The following is a 19,698-nucleotide window of genomic DNA, read 5'->3' as shown; positions in this document are numbered from 1 at the left end:
AATGACAATTGACCTTTAGATCACCTCATCATCTCGTAAACATTATAAAAAAAAAACATGAGCTATTTTCTTTTTGTGTTTGCATATATATTTATTTATTTTTTCCAGAACTAAGTTATGTAGCAGCTCTTCTTAGAACGTGTTTTAAATCCTGCAAGTAAGTTTCTTTTCACTTGTCCTATCTGCGAACTCATCTCGGCTCGACATTTAATCTATTGTAAAAAGTTTTAAAATATGAACTTTCCCTTTGGCACTAATTTTGTATAACCACATTTTGAAAATGGAAAGAAAACATTTATCAATTATTCAATCATATATTTATTGCTTTGTACAAAAAATCGTTTTACACTTTGATATAGATTAATTATTTTTATATTAACACAGTATACGATCCAGAACATGCTTACATCATAATATAATAAGGGATAGCGTATAAAAATATTGGCAGAGCAATTTACTTAGTTAATTTTCAGCCAACCAAATATCTGAAGTGCAGTCGCCCCCCGGATATCTATAGAAAAAAAACAAATAATCTTATTTAACTATATATACTAATATTTTTAATGCGAAAATAACTCTGCCTCTGTCGTTCTATTAATCTTTCTCGGCCACCAACCAACCACTGAACTGAATTTGAGGAAATTTGTTATGAAGCAAACTTGAACCCCAACCATAAGCTATCTGTTACACGAGCTATTTTATGCCAAACTCCTGACAACCAACCCCTAAAATGCAAGCGAAGCAGTGGGCGACAACTATAATAATATAATTGTAGTTTATTTCTGCAGAGTTATCCTATAAAAATTAACTTAGTTATATGATTCCTACAAAGCAATTCGAAGTTGGTGCCACGTTCGTGGTTGTACCAACTGACGTCAAAATTACGAACTTTTGACTGACTTATGACTGTCAAAAATATATAAATGATGTTTAATCAACCAGCAATAGTCAATTATTAACTATATAACTATACATATACTTTACCAAAAACAATAAAAAACTTCAAAACCTTAAAATATTACACAAAATGTGGAAGGAAATCGGGGCGTCTCGAATAGTAAAATCTCTACATCAAAAATTGCTGAAGGATGTTTCATTACCTCATTTCATGCGGCAAAACTGGCCCGTTCGGTTCCTTACCGAAGTCGACAAGAAAATCCGGGTCTAATTTCATGCCTCCGTTAACCGTGTCTACGTCCAACTTGACCATCCAACCTCCCTGAATATGCAAATACTTCTGTTATATGACGCCAAATTTCCATGCACTTTTATGACTTCTTTTACATTTTTTCTACATTTTAAGTTTATATAATATACATTTTTATATGATATATGCAATAATTTAATTTCATTAGTCATTTAAAATCTAAAATACACTCGTAATTGTTTTCGTTTTACGTATGACGAATATGTTCAGTTTGCAAATGAAAACTATTTTCGTGATCAATATGATTTTAGTTTTAATTAATTCGTAACAGTGGATTTCAATTAAAAAGTCATCATCACAATTAGACTGATGATTCGTTACGATATCTATTAAAGGCTTGTTTGTATATATTTGATGGATTTTATAAATATTATAAATTTTAAAATACAAAGTCATTTAACGCAACATTACAAATATAAATGAAAATAGAAAGTGTCATTCAAATAAAAACACGAACAATAAGTAAAAAATAATAATCGTAGTAGCAAATTAAACATTAATATTTCATCTATTTTAATGGGATGACTATTTTTAACTAAATAAATTATCTTTGTTTCATTTGCGAAGTAAAATTACAAGATCAGTATTAAAGTATTCTAAAACACAGATTTCATTCGAACGAAGCATATAAGTCTGATAAAATATTTGGCTGTATCTACGTAATATACCTACTACCAACCTCTTTTGTCATTTGTGGATAGAATTGTTTATCCCATGGAGAATAAAGCGATGAAGACACGTACAAGCGTTTTCCATCCAAAGATAACTGCAGCATCTGAGGCGCTCCTTGTAATCGTTTACCTTTTACTATTACCGGCTTAGGAGGTTCCTTAACAAACAAAATTATGTGTTCGATTTAGTTCTATTTAATTAGGTGTTTTAATACCACATGCTAACAAAATATTGTACGTAATATTATAAATTTTAAAAACGTTGTGCATACTTTTGAGTTAAATTTATACAGAAAATAGTAACTATATTTATGCCACTTTATTTTAGACTTTGGTCATTTTAATTTAAAAAAAAGCGCTTTAGAATGATACATAGATTTTGACCATATTAAAAATGTTAGTAATTAAATCAGCATTACTGCAAAAATGTCTTGTGTACCGCAATAAAAATATGAAAGTAATATTGGAAGCGCTAAATTTAAAAAACAAAGAGAAGAACTCGAAATGAATGACAAAGCGGAACTGTAATTGTGTGGAATCATGAAGCATTAATTTCAACTATTATTTGCTCGTGTTAGGAAATGAGAAATTCTTGCCTTCAGCTCTTTATCTTCAACGACTTTCAGGCCATAATTCACAATTTCTCCGCCTAAATGAACATGGCCTTTCAGCTTCGGGTTCTTTGGGTCAGATACGTCATATTGTCTCACATCTCCGTGTAACCAGCACGAAATGTATAAGTACTTGTCATCCAGTGATAGAATAATATCGGACATTAAACCTAAAATCATTTAATGGCATTGTCATGTCATTCAATCACAAGTTGTCAATAAATTATAATAATATTACAGTCGATTTCAAACAACGATAAAATTTTATACTGTCATAAAAAAAATGTATATAGCATGCTTTAATAGTATAATTGTCTGATTAACATTTACAATTATTATTGGCGTATTCACAATTAATTTTTCGGCCTGCATTAGGCGCCACTCAGTCGCACGTGCTTACAAGATGTCTTTAATGTGCGTGAGACGACTATTGTAAGAATAAGATATTTTTTTAATTCACACAGATAATTTAACGTAGAGTGAAGCGCCATCGTGAGTGAACTGATCTATACTTATAAAAAAATTGACTTCTATCAGGTATGGATAGCCTTCTGATCCGTAAATAGCAGCCCAATGCTACCTTCTGTATAACATATCGTAGACAATTCTACCATCTACTATCCATAAGAAAAACGAATTTAATTAAAAAAAAAATCCTTGCCATTGATGTCAGTTTCAACGCCATTTTTTATAGCTCTTTTTGCTGGAATATCGATTACTTTATCTGCCTTCCACTTTCCATTGTCCAATTTATAGAACCTACAATAAAATAATACATAGAGAGACATCTGTGGCAACAAATTCCTCCTAAATAAAGATTGCTATACATTTGGTTTGCTAAGTAAATGTATTCAAATCTCTTACCTGTATACGTTAGCCTCGACAGCGCATCCGACAAATCCTTGTGCGGATTTAGGATCATGAAGGAATCTGATCTCAAGGGGCGCACATCCCTCGCTACCTAAATCTATGACTTGTTCTATCTCGTGAGTAGACCATTTATAAATATTTAGAGAGGTCCCATATCTCTCTGAGTTAGGAACGTCGTCCTCATGGAAACCCCTACAGAAAATAAAAGAAAGAATTTTATATAAAGGTTCGTGGAATAATTTATTATACATTAGATAAAGACATATATCTTGTCTATATAGACAAGAGCATATTTAAAAGGCGTGACATAACTTTCAATAGATTGTAAAAGATATTTTATTTAATTCCAAAGAGTTACTTTTTTTTACTTACGATTTGAAGAATTTTGGACTACCCCATTCTGAAGCAACCATTACATCGTGATAAGGTTGGTACCAGAAATCATAACCAAACTTTGCTTTCTTCCCTTTCGTCCAAGTGCCTAAAATATATTCAAATTATCGTTATGTCCATAACATAGTACAAATCTCCCCTACGAAGTGTTCGAGAGTCCTTAACCACTTACCTGTCACTTGCAAAGTTTTCGAATCAATAAGCACAAAATCCCCTTTTCCGTTTTCGTTTTCATCGCCCATAGTCGAAATCATGATTTCTCCGCTGGCTAAGCAATGTGTCGTATGAGGAAAAGTGCAGTTGAATGACCTAAACTCGGAGCCGTCGATTACCTGGTAATGAGATTTTCAGGCTATGAACATTCGACAAGGGTTCAGAGGCATTTGCACAGATTGAGTTAAAGCTTTTTATACCTCTCCGATAGTAGTACTAATGGAATAAAAATACTGCGCAGCTTGGTATGTTCCTGTTATGCGAACGAAATAAATTTTATTACAGCGGGTATGGTTATCGCTAAAATTAAAAATATTATTTTAAATTATTAAAAACGAACTTTTGTATATTTATATTCTTTATGGTTTTAAAACATTCCTCCGATTTTGATGAAACTTTGGTTAGTTAGTTTCTCACCTGTGAAAGTGATGTCCCTTGAAGACCCTTATTTCACCCGCGCGAAGTCAGGGTAGCTCATATGTAATATGTAATATTAAATCAAATCATATTCTTTAAAACAAAAATACTAGCTCTAAGAAACAGGCTTCGCTAGCATTAAATAAAAAATGGGGTCAACGGAATACTAAATTTTATACCGATATGTTCAGTAGTTATCATGTGAATGACGCAAAAAAAAGTCATGTTATATACATATAGAAGTCTTATTTGGAAAGTGGAAAAATATGAGGAATATTATAGATTAAATGGCTAATACGAGTTGGAAACCGTTTCGCAGAATTTTGAATGTTCGAAGTTTGACGATAGATTTGGGACGAGTTCGGCAGAGGTAGTTGTAGGGTAATTTCACTTTATAACTATGTGGATAATAATTATACTCGAGTCGGGCGATGATCGACGGAACGATGTAGGTAGTGTTACTAACATTTATTGCATAACTTACGTCATTAAATACTACAGTAGTATCCTGGGAAATTAATCAAGCGATATGTACCTACGTTTTATATATTAGGGCATAATTGAATCAATATATTATTAAGGTTATATTTCTTTGCGTTATTATTATCGTGAGACGAAAAACAAACATAATGAAATTATTAATATAATTTCATTATGTTGAAACATTATGAATACATATATTTTTTTGGAAGTATTTATTCTAGTATTTTGTGAATTTATTTAATTTATACTACAACTGAGACACACAACTAATATTATAAATTCGTAAGTAACTCTGTCTCTGTCTAACAGTTACTCTTTCGCTGTCAAACTACGGAATCGAATTTAATAATAACTAGTCTTCTATATTTATAAAATCTATTGTTGATTAACTATCAACGTACTGCCAAAGCTGGATCTAACTAAGCATAATTAAAAATAAATGCTTATTTTATAAAGTTGCTTACATTGTATACGTCCGCTGAGAAAGAATTTTTCGACATTCCAACTTCAAGGCTTTTGTAGATGAAAAAATATGAAAATCTGACTTTGTTTGAATTTAACCCGTCCGATGTCGGGGCAGGCAATTTTATTCTATACATAAAAGTAGTTTAATACTATACAAATAATTTTAAAAGTAATATTTCAATTTAGATTTCAATATTGAAGATCGTATAAAATTCAGCGTTCGGTTATTTATACTGGCTTGCAATATTAAACAATGGCCGCATGTGATATTGAAAGTATGAAAAAAGAGATGATGAAATTAAAAAAGTTTATCCGATCCGTTGACATAAAAATTCAGTTTTACGAGTTTCGCGCAAACAAGAACCAACTTGTCCATGTTACTAACGCTTCGATTTTTTAACTAGTAAGAAACCACAATAGGTTTTTTATGTATGAAAATTTTATTCTGAATTTTCAAGTTTAAAATATTTGAATTTAAATTGGTCTAGAATAATAATTTTTAATACAACATTTTAAATTATACATAAATTGTGATAATAAAAATAAACGAAACGATTCTAATTACATAAAATAACATATACAATTATACATATATATTTTTATAGTATTATTTGATATAATCTATAGTACTGGTAAAGCGTAGGTTACACAGTTTCCAGACACAGAAAGAAATTTAAATGTAGCGTAGTAAAAAAAGTCTGTCAATTTCTTAGTGATGGGCATAGGTCTCTATTCTCAAGGCTATTCCAATGAAGATTCGTAAAAATATGGCGGAACTTCATCCAACTTCCTCTCGATATTTTATTTAAACGTCGAGCATGAGATGAATTATCATAATTAATAAAGCAAGTGAAAATTTAATAGGGCGTATCCGGTTACGTCGCCGGTTTCGTAAGATTCCCGTGTTCCAACTTTTCTAATTTTAAATTAAAATGCAACAATATTTTAAAATTTTAATAAAAATATCACGACGTCCTTCGAATTGTACGGATTGTCATTAAGAATTTTAGTATTACAAAAATCTACATTACTGATTAAAATGATATAATATCAACCGTAAATCTTACAAAAGTTAGAGTAAATGTTCCACGTTAATAGCTTTGATGGTACTTAATCTAACTTTATTACCTTATGCAGCTCTGGCTTGCGTGGGTTTGTGCCAACGTCAATAACGAAGACATTGCAGGAATGTAAGCCAGGCAGTATAAGGAAATTTCTTTTCAGTTCCGGATTGTCGTGGCAACTCGAACAAACATTCCATCCACTGTGATGAAGCTCGTCTCCAACGCTGCCAGTGTATGTCCGATGAATGACCTGGTAATCAATAACATTAAAATTTTACAGACCTTTTGTGTGGATCATTACGCAGTCTCTATAGGCAATAACTGTCCCTTTTGAATATAAATGATATAATCTCTATTAAAATGCCATAAATGGTTTATAATGGTTTTAAATGTTCAGTTGACGTTGGAGATTCCTTTGTAAAAGTTATTAATAGCTGTGAAATAAGGGATATTTAATTAGATAGTCTTATATACATTTTCACTTACATGTCTGATGTATTATGTGTAATAAACTATTGAAATCATTATGATGTTTGAGACATTAGTATACATAAACGGTTTTACTATAAACCTTGTTTAGTGGGTGTTTTGTTAATCACGGATTTCATCTCTTTCTGTCAAATTTAGACATCAAAATAAAGAGAGAACATTAGCTTATTCCACCACGCTCGAATACGGATTGGTGGATAAACTGGTGGTAGGTTTTCATCTGACTCATGCAAATGTTTTCGTTCACGTTGCCGGTAAAAAATACATTCACATTGCATCACTTGCACGAGATTATAATTAAATTAAGCACATGAAAAATCGAGAGTGCGCAAATCCGATTACACAATCAATGGCAATAAGTATGTATGTGTATATATATATATTTTAAATATTAAACTTTATTCCTAAACACCAAGATGAGCTGACGATTTTTTTATAAAACATTATTTTGTCGAGCGAATGGTCGTTTAAATACGTATATATTGATGATATAAATTAAGTATTGTATACGTAACGTTTGGGAAAAACGGTTCTGATGTAAAGTACTATTACTACTATATATATTTACTAAACGCAATTTAGATTACAGTATTTTGTCTGAAACCATCTGTTAAAAATAAATGCTCAAGTTGAAAACAATCGCAATAACAATAGTATTACTTCATTACTTATTCATTCAAACACACACACACACACACACACACACATCAGACCGCATTCGTCCACTGCTGGACATAGGTCTCTCCAAATGCACGCCACTGTGGTCAAACATTCACACATTCACGTCCATTCAAACAAAACGTTTTGTAATTTTAATTCGTTTAAATTTATACACGAATACAATAGACGGTCAGCCTGTCTAATATACATTAATAAATTGATAACTTTTGATTACCTAATAAATAAAAAAATATATAAGATCTAGGGCTTGTGCCTGTTATTACAATAGCTAGGGTGCCTGAGCCGGAATACATATTTCGCAGTGGACGAACTGATGAGTACAGTTATGGTACGGTACCGGTACCTAAGCTAGCACAAATTCCTACTCGGAAATCAAAGTCAATAAGCAATTCCAATTTTAAAAATCGATCGGAAATCCAATGATTCCTAGAAACGAATTCCAAGCTAAGATATATTGCATTCCGGTTGTTAATTTACTTTCACGTTCGTACGACGAGATACACAATAATACTTTCCTAGCCCTAAAATCCTTTAGGATTACCGGAACGTTATTGCCTCGCTGCGACATCTCTCCGGACTAAGCGGACGTTCGTACAATTTTATTTGCTAATATCCGAGCTAATTTAGCTCGTCGTATTTTCATTTTCTTTATTATTTTCTTTATCTCTTAAGTAACAGCAATAGCAGGTAATTACAACTACATAGAGTTACGATGGAATAATAAGGGGTTGATGTATGTTAACATTGTAATGAAACCGAGATAGCATTGATCTAAGGTCTTAGGTTCATAATCGAGCTAGAATTGTAATATTGAGCTGACTTGTAATCTCATGTGCTTAATTTGTGTAATGACATACAAACCTTATTTCGTTTACATTATTTTCGTAAAGTCACTCAATGTCTGAATTGCTTTGACACACTTTTTTACTTTTCATACTAGCTGTTACTGGTTCGCAGCGACTCGTTCATAAATGTGCCCCATATACGAATCGAATATCTGGCTAGATATCCTTAGTTTTACAATAATTTCATAGTAAATATAATAAGCATAAATTTAGTAGCGAGGAAATGTAATAAAATAAAGTACGAAAGTTATGCAAGCGCTTATTAAAATCTTGTAAAATTCTTCTCTTCCCCTGTAAGTTGTTATAGATCTAGAGAAAGGGTACATCTACAAGTCAAATTCATTATATTTTAAGAAATTAAACTTTGTTATAGATCTAATCACTAGAGAAAGGGCACATCGCCACGTCTATTTAATTATATTGTAAGAAATTAAACTTAACAAATTTAATCGAAATTTTTTTTCGGCTGTCTGTAAGCAAGAACTCACTCATATATGCCAATGCAAGCCGATAGTAATTTAAAGTGAAGTGACGTGCCTTCGTCAATGAATATATCTCTAAACTAATTAAAATTAGTAACCGCAAAAAAAAACTGTTTAATTAGAGCTGTCTCTGAAAATTTACCACCGTATTTATCTAATAATTATAGCAAGTAAAGTCTACTTAACTTATTAACTTCACTTGGTGGTAGGGCTTTGTGTTAATCCTTTTCTGTAAGTACCACCCCACTCATTATATATTCTACCTCCAAAAAGCAATAGTATTGTCTTGTTTCGGTTTGAAGGGTGAGTAAGTTAGTGTTACCACAGGCATATGGGATATAACATCTATTTTCCCAAAGTCACCGGCGCATTGGATCTAACGTTACGTCGATGTTTTTTACAGCACCTAACTGACCGATCACTTTGCTCCATATAAATCAACATTATAGTAATAATTGTGTTATTAACAGTAATTAAACAGACTTTATCCAGCTGTTCGCGTGTGACATAGTTTGTGTGTTAGAGTAACAAACATTCATGATACAAATTCACTTAAGTAAGATATATGAAACGAGATATGAAAGACTTATCGTTTGATTTTGATTAAAATAGCGTTAATTTAACTTTTGTAGTAAAACATTTTTACAGAAATTCGTCAGTGAGGTACAACGAACTGTAGTTCAAGTTCCAAACCGAGTTTTCATTCAGCGTACGGTCCAGCGAATTGTTCTGAACAAATGTTTGTCTACTCTATCGACGTTTGGACAGGTTTGAACAGGAGTACTCGGTCTCCCGGCTTAAGTTCAAATATATCTGTTCGAATTGAGAAAACTTCCCTATTTTTTATACGAAATTGTTTGAACAGTTATATTAAATTTTATGAATATTGTGTAATAAAATAATTTCGAGTATGCAAGCTTGCTCGTGTTAATATGACTACACGTAATTCTGAAATTTGGATTAATAATGTTAAAATAATTATTAATAAAAACACGCAAGCATAAAAAAATACTCAATTAAATTCAGGACCATCACAAAACATCTGTAGAGATTATTTAATATAAAATAAATACTTTGATTGGATTAAGACTTAAAACACTTCCAAAATATATCACGATATTTTTATTTCCAAAACGGTGGTAGTTTTTTTAACTATTCATAATAATTATGGTACCATATCGATTAATTGAATTGCACTGTAGGCTAGTGCTGGTAGTATTGGTGATATTAACCGAATTAAAAAAAAAAACTTATTTGTTACCTCAAAATTCCAGCGTTTATGAACCGACTTTTTTTTGTTTAGAAGAGTACTTTCCCTTTGGTACCATTCACATTTTTATGTCGTTTATTATTATTGCGAAAATTTTATATTATACTCGAATAACATAAACTCACCTGAACGAACTTTTTTATAGTGAAATTTAGGTAGGATTTTAGTACTCACAAGCGCGTACAGACACTGATAATGTCAAATATATGAACCATTTAACCTCACTACGCCTTAACCAAGTGATTTAATATGATTGTGCCCTATGTGTGTAAGTGCACCGACTCACCTACCCTTTAAATTTGACCGCGGCTATACAAAGTACCACTGTTTGGTGATTAGAATTATTAATACGTGAGTTGTAACTTAGACGGGCTACTGCTATGTGTGTACTCTTAATTGCTACCACTAGTTATATACATAATACGGCATATACATTTATTTTTTTTAATTTTAATCATTCCATACCAGCACTAAATTGTTTTTTTTTCTATATTTACCGATACTTTAATTTTGTTGTAATTGATTATTATTATTAAATATATATTCGTCTTATATGGACGTTAGGACGGAATTAGGATAGCTATTTATAACATTAAATTATGTTATTTATATGTTACTCTGTTAAGATAATAATGAAAGTTACTTCAACCAATCAAAATAAATTAAAACCTGGCTGTATGTGGGTGATTTAGGGTCCACGTCGACAGTAGCGAGGTAGTCCTCCTTACTCGAGTCTGGTTGCACGCACACAACATAAAGTAACCCTTCCCTGGGGCCGTTTCTGTATGCGTCAAGTGGGGATGCGTATCCCGGTCCGAGCTTACCTGCGGAAAATAATAAATTATTATTGTTAGCCAAATTTGGGATGTGGGAGTTTTCAAATGAAATTTGCGTCACTCAAGGGGATGGTAATGGCTTCTGTTAAATAATAATACGAAACGTAAAGGCAAATTAACAATATTTTATTCAACGTTACGTCACACATTTACAGTTATATCGTGTCTTTCATAAAAAAAAAAACTTTTAATTAAAATTAAAACGTTATTTCAAATTTGAAATTAAATACATAAATCCTAATTATTATATAAGACCAAGGGAATATAAATATAAAAATAAATTGTTATTTGAATTATCCTATCGTTTTAGAAGTAAATAAGTTTATTATATCCAAGTTAAAAGATTGCATGTTTTACGCGTATGCATTTTTATAGCTCATTCGGACAGTCTCTGTTATTACTATGTTCACGAGAACAAGACATTCGTAGATAATGTCGATATATCGAGCTCCACCAAATAAAAATAAAAGAGCATAAGCTTAAATATCCCGTGTCAAATACTTATAGGAATAAAAATAACCATGTTAATTTAAAATCTTATATAGTTTCAGTTATTTTTCATTTTAAAGTACATTTTCTGTTATTTTTTTCAGTTTATTGAATATTATTTATATTAATTAAAATGTTTCTATATAGATCTTATGAATTTTTTTACTTAAAATTTTATTTTTTCTGTCATAAAGTAAAATTTTTTACTTTATTATTTTACTGTATTAATAAAGAAATCAAATTACTAGCTGATAATAAAATTGCTATCTATTGTGATTTTTCGTCTGACTATTGACGTAAGGATATTTAATTGAAAAGAAACATGTTTACAACGGTCTATTTTGTAGTCTTTAATGGATTTCCATTTAAAATGTCGAAGGCGGTATTAAATAAAACGTCTGACGAAATTTATTTGCATTTCCTTATGGTTTAAGCGCTTTTACATTCATCCGATACGATATCGGTATTCGGAACTAATGAGTACGATGTCAAATGAGTTTATTACAAGAATACAGACGTACGATATATGACCATAAGTGCCAGTAAGCCAGTCATTACATAGTTATGCACAAGGAACTGTGAGATCTAAGGTTAAGCAAAATGTTCACTTATTCGAGCGAATCGGTCAGCCAGTAAAGTCAATTTGGCGAGAAAATAATAGGTGTAAAGTGTGGGATATTCCAGTATCACGGTTTAATATGTATCTAGTACATGAACAACATACAGTGATCAGGATGTTTCCCAACACGGAGCTCGAGATTAATAAACACAAATTAAGCTCATTTTGGGCCAGACAGACTTGAAGCCGCAATATTCGGTTGCGATTCACGTAAAATAATGGTCACATTTAAAAATTGCTAAATGATATCGGAATATGATATAATTCTGATATCGTATCGGATAGCTTAAAAAATAATCTTAATATTCTCAATTTACTTTGGAAATGAATGCCTTTGCGCAAATAGCGCACTGTCACATCCCATAAATAGTCGAAAGACATACAAATATTACATTTTCAATGTTATTACATGTCGAAAGACATACAAATATTACATTTTCAATGTTATTTCAATGTTATTACATGGAGAAAATACTGAACGGAAATAAAATCCGTCATAACTTAGTGTTAAAGATCTAGACCTTTTATAATATTGATCCGAAAATTGAATATTTTACAAGAGATAGAGCGTCCAAAAAAATTTGCATGTCTAATTATGCAATGTAAGTACTCTCGCTGGTGATAGCTTGCTGTTGATAGGTCGTCTGGGAGATTGCATGCAACTAATTTTAAATGCACCCATGTTTATTCGGGGCGGGTCACTAATAACGTTATACACATATAGGCGATATATGCAACTACAGATATGAGATTAAAATATTTCAAGCCTGATATCAAATTCACTCACGTCATCAACCAAACGATTAAATTGGGTAATTTTTCAATCAAGACAAACGTTGGCCTAATATGAAATATGTATATTATATCCTACTATCGAGTAGGATAAATTATAAATCGTTTTAATATCCAATACGATTCAGAGATTCTTTTGTTCTCATACTTTGAACTTATATTTTATTAAGTAAAATAAATATATAATTTATTCTAAGTACAAAAGGTTAAGAATTTTCATTACATATTTTATAACAACTATAGGCTGGTTCTATAACAGTATTTTTAAATTTAATTCGAATATTATAAAGCGAATTTCTATCTACATAGCGCTACTTAAGTACTGGATTTGCTAAACCGACATTGAGGGATACACACCCCTTGCAATTCAGTAATCACGTGAGGTAATGCTTGCATATAAATTACTCCTTTGTTTGGTATAATCTCATTAAGCGCCATTGTTTACGACACAAACTTCTTCATTTTATACCTCTGATCTCTCAGAAAAGGCTGCCATTTTAGATTATTTTTAACATTATTTAAAATAACATTATACATTTTTATAATCATATTTGAATTTTGAAGTTTTTGTAATAGTTATCATTTGAAGTGCACGTGATATCAGGTCACATTTTTGAAGTATATTTAGTAGTATAGTATCTGAGTATTGCGTAAACCTATGCGTGTGAGCGAGACAAACAGATACGTGGATAGTGTGCAAGAGGAAATAGAATAATATTATTACATTAAATATTTGCCTTACACTTCTTCATTTAAATTGATAATGTTAACTTGAAATTTGTTTTATCCAACGTTTTGATATTTTTATTATAAAAATATAAATTCTATAATATTATAGAATGTCGACGCCAAATAATGAGCAGTTAATATGAATTCCATTTTTGAATTGTTTGATTTATATAAATACTCTTTAGTAACGTCTTATAAGTCGCTTTTAATTGTTGTTTATAAAAGCGATTTTGTTTTTAACGAACTCATTCTAAATGTCCTTGACGTCTCGAGTCTGAAGAAATATTTAAATAGCAAGCACAGGGCACGTAACATTTTAGTTCCCCAGGTTGGTAGTTCATTGTTGATATGAGAAATTAGTATTATTTCTTACTTATAAAATATCTATGAGCAGCGGTGACCACTAATAATCAGGTGGCGTTATTTTTTTTCTAAGTCAAAGTCAAAGTCGAAAATCTTTATTCAAAGTAGAAGCATTATACTTGTTTATGGATAGTCAAAGGTCTACATCCGGTTCGGATATAAACACCTCGGACTTAAGAAGAACCGGCGGAAGAAACACAGCGGGTTTTTTAAAAATGTCTTATTACACAATTATTGTTTTCATACAATAACAATAAATATATTTTCGTTATTTGAAATAGCCTGGATGCGATCATCTCATTCCCAGGGTGTGCAATCAACTAAAAAGTCATTAGTTTTGTAATATCCTTGAAAAAAACAAACGCTATTTAACGGCTCTTTGAAATTTTACAATTGAATATTTTTTAACCTTTTCTGGGATCCTATTATAAAAACCTATATCTTGTCCCACAGCGTTAAACCCTGTGTAATCGTTTAATTGAAGTAACAAGTTTATGTTCGTCCCGAGTATTAATACTATGTACGTCACAATTTCTAGGAAAAACTTTTATGTTTTTGTGTAAATTATCAAAAATAAATTAAGAAGCGGCAGTCATTATTTTTATTTCTATAAATTTACAACATTTTTACATTAGCAGCCTGTAAATTTTCCCACTGCTGGGCTAAAGGTCTCTTCTCCCTTTGAGGAGAAGGTTTTGGAGCATATTCCACCACACTGCTCCAATGCGAACCCGCATTACGGCGGAATACACATGTGGCAGAATTTCGTTGAAATTAGACACATGCAGGTTTCCTCACGATGTTTTCCTTCACCGCCGAGCACGAGATGAATTATAAGCACAAATTAAGCACATGAAAATTCAGTGGTGCCTGCCAGGGTTTGAACCCGAAATCATGGGTTAAGATGCACGCGTTCTAACCACAGGGCCATCTCGGCCATAAATTTACAAATTAACGAATATTTTGAGCTCAGGTTGTCAGGTTTGCACGAATAGCCCTCTTCTGCAATACGAAAATTGTATTTATATCGGCCTTATTCCCCAGAGTAGAATGTCATAAGACATTATACCGTGGAAATAACTAAAATACACTAGGCAAGCCGTGTCAATATCAGTCAATGGTCTAATTTTTTTTACCGCGAAGGTTCCAGATCTGAGTCTAGTCGCCAATCTATTTATATAGGGGCCCGATTTGACAGTCAGTTTTATTTCCAATCGACCTACCTAAATGACATTTAAAACGAACCTTTTTATATAAGTAATATAAAATTATAACAGAGTGAAGTATTAAAAAATAATGTACATAAAGATAATTAGTGTTGTTTGTCGAATAAAGAGGAAGAACATTACACATTAAAGCCACATCAAACTCGTCTCATCATAATATTATACTAAATATACATCATACTCAAAAAAAATAAGAGCTACGCATAAAAATTTTAACTTGATTAATGTTTAATATAATCTATTAATTTAAAATAAGGAGTTATTTAAAGTGTCGCTAACGCGTTTAGTGACAGATGATATCAAGCGGGTATTAAAATATATTTTTCCAAAATTTTTTGGGCATTTTAGTGCATACATAAAAATTATATTGTTTATTGTGCAGACCCTTCGGAAAGATCGTAAAGCTGTTGGTGCTGCCTCTGGTTTCTTACCGGTCGTGTCCGATTGCAAATCCATCGGATTATGAGTAAATAAATGGAATAAAGTTCACTGGTATTTATGGATAATATACTTGTGCAAATATATAATTGTGGGCAGTTTGTTAGTTAACGTCGTCGTTCATGATATTAATTAGTCCAAGGAACTCATTCAAGTTCTTCAAGAACTTTAGTTCATAGCACAGCTAATAGTATATTTATAAGTAAATCAGCTTTAATGAAATTTGATTACTTTTTAATTTATTTTAATTGATTACTACAATATAAAAGATTTTAAGCGATTATTGCTTACAAATGTTTCAACGTATCGTGAAACTAGTACCTCATTAACACCAAGACAGGGATGCGAATGGATCTGATAGTTAGTGCTAGGCAACGATTGATTGTCACCGTAATAGGAACGAATCATTACTAACACTAAATACACTGATAATATGTTACTAGATAGGATAGGATATCTTATACACCCCCCCCCCCCTTATATCTAAAATTACCTACACATAGTTTTAATTTGAATTTTAGTTTTTAAACCGGAATAATTATGAGATAACATATGTTACAGTATACAAAACATGCACAGATTCCTGCCATCATTAAACGCAGAATGTATAACGTTTTCATTACGATTCGAACGAAATATATTTTTTGAATTATGTTTTTACGACCGAGCTGTTATCAAATGTTTTGAGGCGTTATGAGTTTGCTCTTTTTATTAGGTATATTATAAAATATTTTAAACATTATTATCAGTGAGTTATTTACGTAATGATTAACTGTTACCTTTTTAAATAACAATATTGTTTATATTTACAAAAAGAAAGAGATTTTTATAGCAATTTATCGTTAACTGATAACGAAGTGTAAAGTTCAATTTGATATTTGAATGGATTGAATATCAAACAAGTATGAAATTCTGTTAATAATAATATCTGTATACTTATGCAGAACATTTCAAGCTTAACCTATTATCACACTGGGTATATGCAGACACAGTGATATAAATATAATGTTAATCTAAACAGATAAATGATATTGAACAAGAGATGCGTGTCTGTTTGTCTCTTTCTCTCTTTAGATATTTTTAAGTATTATAAAGATTTGGACAATTTAATAGTAAATTCTAAAATATTTATTTCATGTTGCATTAAGAAATATAGCATTTAAGTTTAGCGGACAACATCTTAACATATTAAATAATAATAATTAATTATATAATATCCCAAAGTAATGAACACGGAACGGCATTTTGTGGGCTTGAAAGTTATTTTTTAAGAATAAATTTGAAAATCGAAGTAGAACTCGACCAAAGAATAAAATTTGGAAAAAAAGCAGCTCGGTTTTTAAATTTTAAGATCGAGTTGGGCGCTGATGATACTGAGAACAAATTACAGGCTTACTAAAATGCTACCAGTAGACGGACAAAATTGTCACATACGTTAAAAAAAAAAGGAATACGAATATTATTCGTTTATTAAAATCACTTGAAATACAACAAAGACTGCATTAAATTTGATATACATATTAAATGTGTATACTAAAATATAGTCTATGTATTTTTCTAATCTATAATATGTGTATATATTTAATTAAATTAAATTATTTTGGCACGTTTATTATCCGGCGTCGATAATTTGCCCCTATAGCTTAGTTTAGCCCGCCCATCTAGTAAAATTGTTGTTATCTTATTCGATACTAGTTATTAAATTCCATATATGGTTACGTAATAAAAAAGGGTCAATTAGGTAAAGATTGTACCCAAAACGAACGAAACCTGTCAACTTTCTTTAAGCATAATTTAAAATTAAACTTTAATAATAATTTAAAAAATAATAGTATTACGTTGCATCATTATGAAGGCAAATAGCCCAGTGGTTCGAATACGTAAACCTTATTCGATAATCGTGGATGTGAACCACCAAGCGCACTCAGTGTTCATGTATTTAATTTTTAATTATAATTCAAATCGTGTATATAGATATGCTTGCATTTACGAAATGATATTTGATTTAATTTTTATCGAAAATAGCATTACAATTTTCTGGAAAATAACATGTCTTAAACATAAGTGACATTTAGAGACTCATATTTTTTATAAAATAGGCTAATGAAAGAGACTCTAAATCTCATTATAAGAATTGCATAATCTGTGATTATCGATTGTGGAATACAAACAAACTATAATATACAATTCTAGTTGTATTGTATATTAATCTATGCAATTAAAGAGCGCGGTTATATGAATAACAAATAAGTAAACTACCTCTAACTATGGTTCAGTAGATAAATACTGGAATTATCTTAGTGACCCACCACTTCAGAAGATAAAAACAACTAAGATAGCTTCAACTTTCCATTTGGTTTTGAGATTAGATGAAATAAAATGTTAAATAAAACCTCATTTACGTCACACAATAGATATAAAATTATAATACTACTACATTTACAGTTACGTATTCATGTATTCAATATATATTTTTAATAATTTTATTTTACTAATGTCGTATACGATGTCGCTTCTAGTTTCTACTAACACTTTGTAAATCTTTAAGCTTCGTATTTTACGCAGTTATATAAATTATGTTTGAAGTGCAAAAGTTATTTGTTTGTATGTCGACTAGTAGGTAATAAATATAATATAAATGTTAAAAACAAAATAAATATATAATCAACTTACAACAGGACATTTCGTAAAATGACAATTACTATTACAAATTCAACACTAAATACAAGTCAAGCAACCGACTCCTGCGCGTGAGCTGACATCACTAACAAAATCACAGATAATACGAAAAAAGTAACCAACAAACAATATATTTGCATCTTCAATCCACATAATATAGCCGTCTCTTTTTACTGTTACCGCGCTTCAATATAGCTGTCTCTTATCGATTCCGCACCATAACCTAATCAAGCATTTTTTGTACTGGTAATAATTCTCAAAGAATATATATATTGTGAATATTTTTTTATTTCAAATTTTGTTTCTAAATCATTTTAAAATATAAATAAAAACAAAAAAACGGGATTTCTTAATGTTCTATTTTTAAATGTCAATAGACGATCTAAGATCCGGCATAAGTATAAAATAAATGTCAATATACGCTTACAACTTCGCGCGAAATATCAACAACAGATAAAAATATATTTTTCAAAATATGCATGAAATATTTATACAGTATAAGAAGTACAATAATGATTTATTAAATAGAGATAATGAAAAATTTGAAACTATTTATTATCTATCTAAATGTACTTTTTGATACTCGTGTTATTGCTATTTTTCTAAAACAGGAAATTGTTTATAAATTGCCAGTAGCTTAAAAAATAAAAATAAATATAGTAAATAAATCCAAAGCACGAGAATGTTTGGAATATTCAAATTATTTGTTTTTATATTGACAAATATTTCTATCCGAAATATTGTTCCACCTTTCAGTTTTCTATAAAATAAATTGACACTGTCGTCTCCCCAATATTTAAATACAAGTAATATTATACATTCAAAAAGCTTCTCGTTGTTAGTACTTGTAAACCCAAAGACGTACTGTAAAAATACTATTCAACCAAAAACTAAGACACATCGTACATACGTGCTTTGGTAACTAAACTGCTTCACAACTTCATTCAGTCTTTAAACCGCTTTTCGTATTCGTATGTTTATTGTCAATGTATTGTTAAGTTCTTTACAAAACGTAGCACAATTATAGTTTATCACCTACTTTATAGTACATAATTTGGTGTGTAAACTCCGGTTGAGTTTAACGTTTACGCGTTAACACTCTCCGTCTCCCCAATTTATGTTTATGCGTGTGGATATTAGTGTCTTGTAAAATTCGTCGCAAACTAGAATGCTGATGAAACTCGTGCCGGATTGAAATGTGTCTGCTGATGTTTTTAAATAGTATATGCCAGAGGGCTTTGTCTTTATTCTTCCACAATAAATCTGCCGTCTTCTCCTTAATCCTACGCATATTTTCCTCGAGTCTCCTAGCTTTTATTTCCATTTGTATGAGGGAACGGGTCGTATTTGTCAAAAGGCGGTACAG

The 19,698-nt window shown here is 30.8% G+C and overlaps 1 protein-coding gene across 1 annotated transcript; it reads right to left on the bottom strand.

Moving 5' to 3' along the window:
- Positions 1-300: 300 nt before the first annotated feature.
- Positions 301-18,426, bottom strand: LOC125069394 (methanethiol oxidase). The gene is made up of 11 exons (XM_047678877.1): positions 18,327-18,426; positions 10,831-10,985; positions 6,459-6,644; positions 3,925-4,084; positions 3,732-3,840; positions 3,354-3,551; positions 3,151-3,248; positions 2,475-2,659; positions 1,887-2,036; positions 1,101-1,219; positions 301-511 (listed from the first exon to the last, which is right to left on the bottom strand). Exons 1-11 carry the CDS (start codon positions 18,334-18,336, stop codon positions 463-465), a joined length of 1,419 nt encoding a protein of 472 aa, XP_047534833.1. The 5' UTR covers positions 18,337-18,426; the 3' UTR covers positions 301-462.
- Positions 18,427-19,698: the final 1,272 nt, after the last annotated feature.

Source organism: Vanessa atalanta, chromosome 15 (genome assembly GCF_905147765.1).
Source record: "Vanessa atalanta chromosome 15, ilVanAtal1.2, whole genome shotgun sequence".
Taxonomy (NCBI): Eukaryota; Metazoa; Arthropoda; class Insecta; order Lepidoptera; family Nymphalidae; genus Vanessa; species Vanessa atalanta.
Note: the sequence above shows the minus strand (reverse complement) of the source record. Positions and strands in the feature narration are given on the sequence as shown.

Excerpts from the sequence above, each read along its gene's own strand:
- LOC125069394 (XM_047678877.1), bottom strand. Across the intron at positions 6,645-10,830 it reads AATCACCCACATACAGCCAG|GTCATTCATCGGACATACAC; the intron begins GTTTTAATTTAT and ends ATTGATTACCAG. Across the intron at positions 2,037-2,474 it reads TTGAAGATAAAGAGCTGAAG|GAACCTCCTAAGCCGGTAAT; the intron begins GCAAGAATTTCT and ends TTGTTTGTTAAG.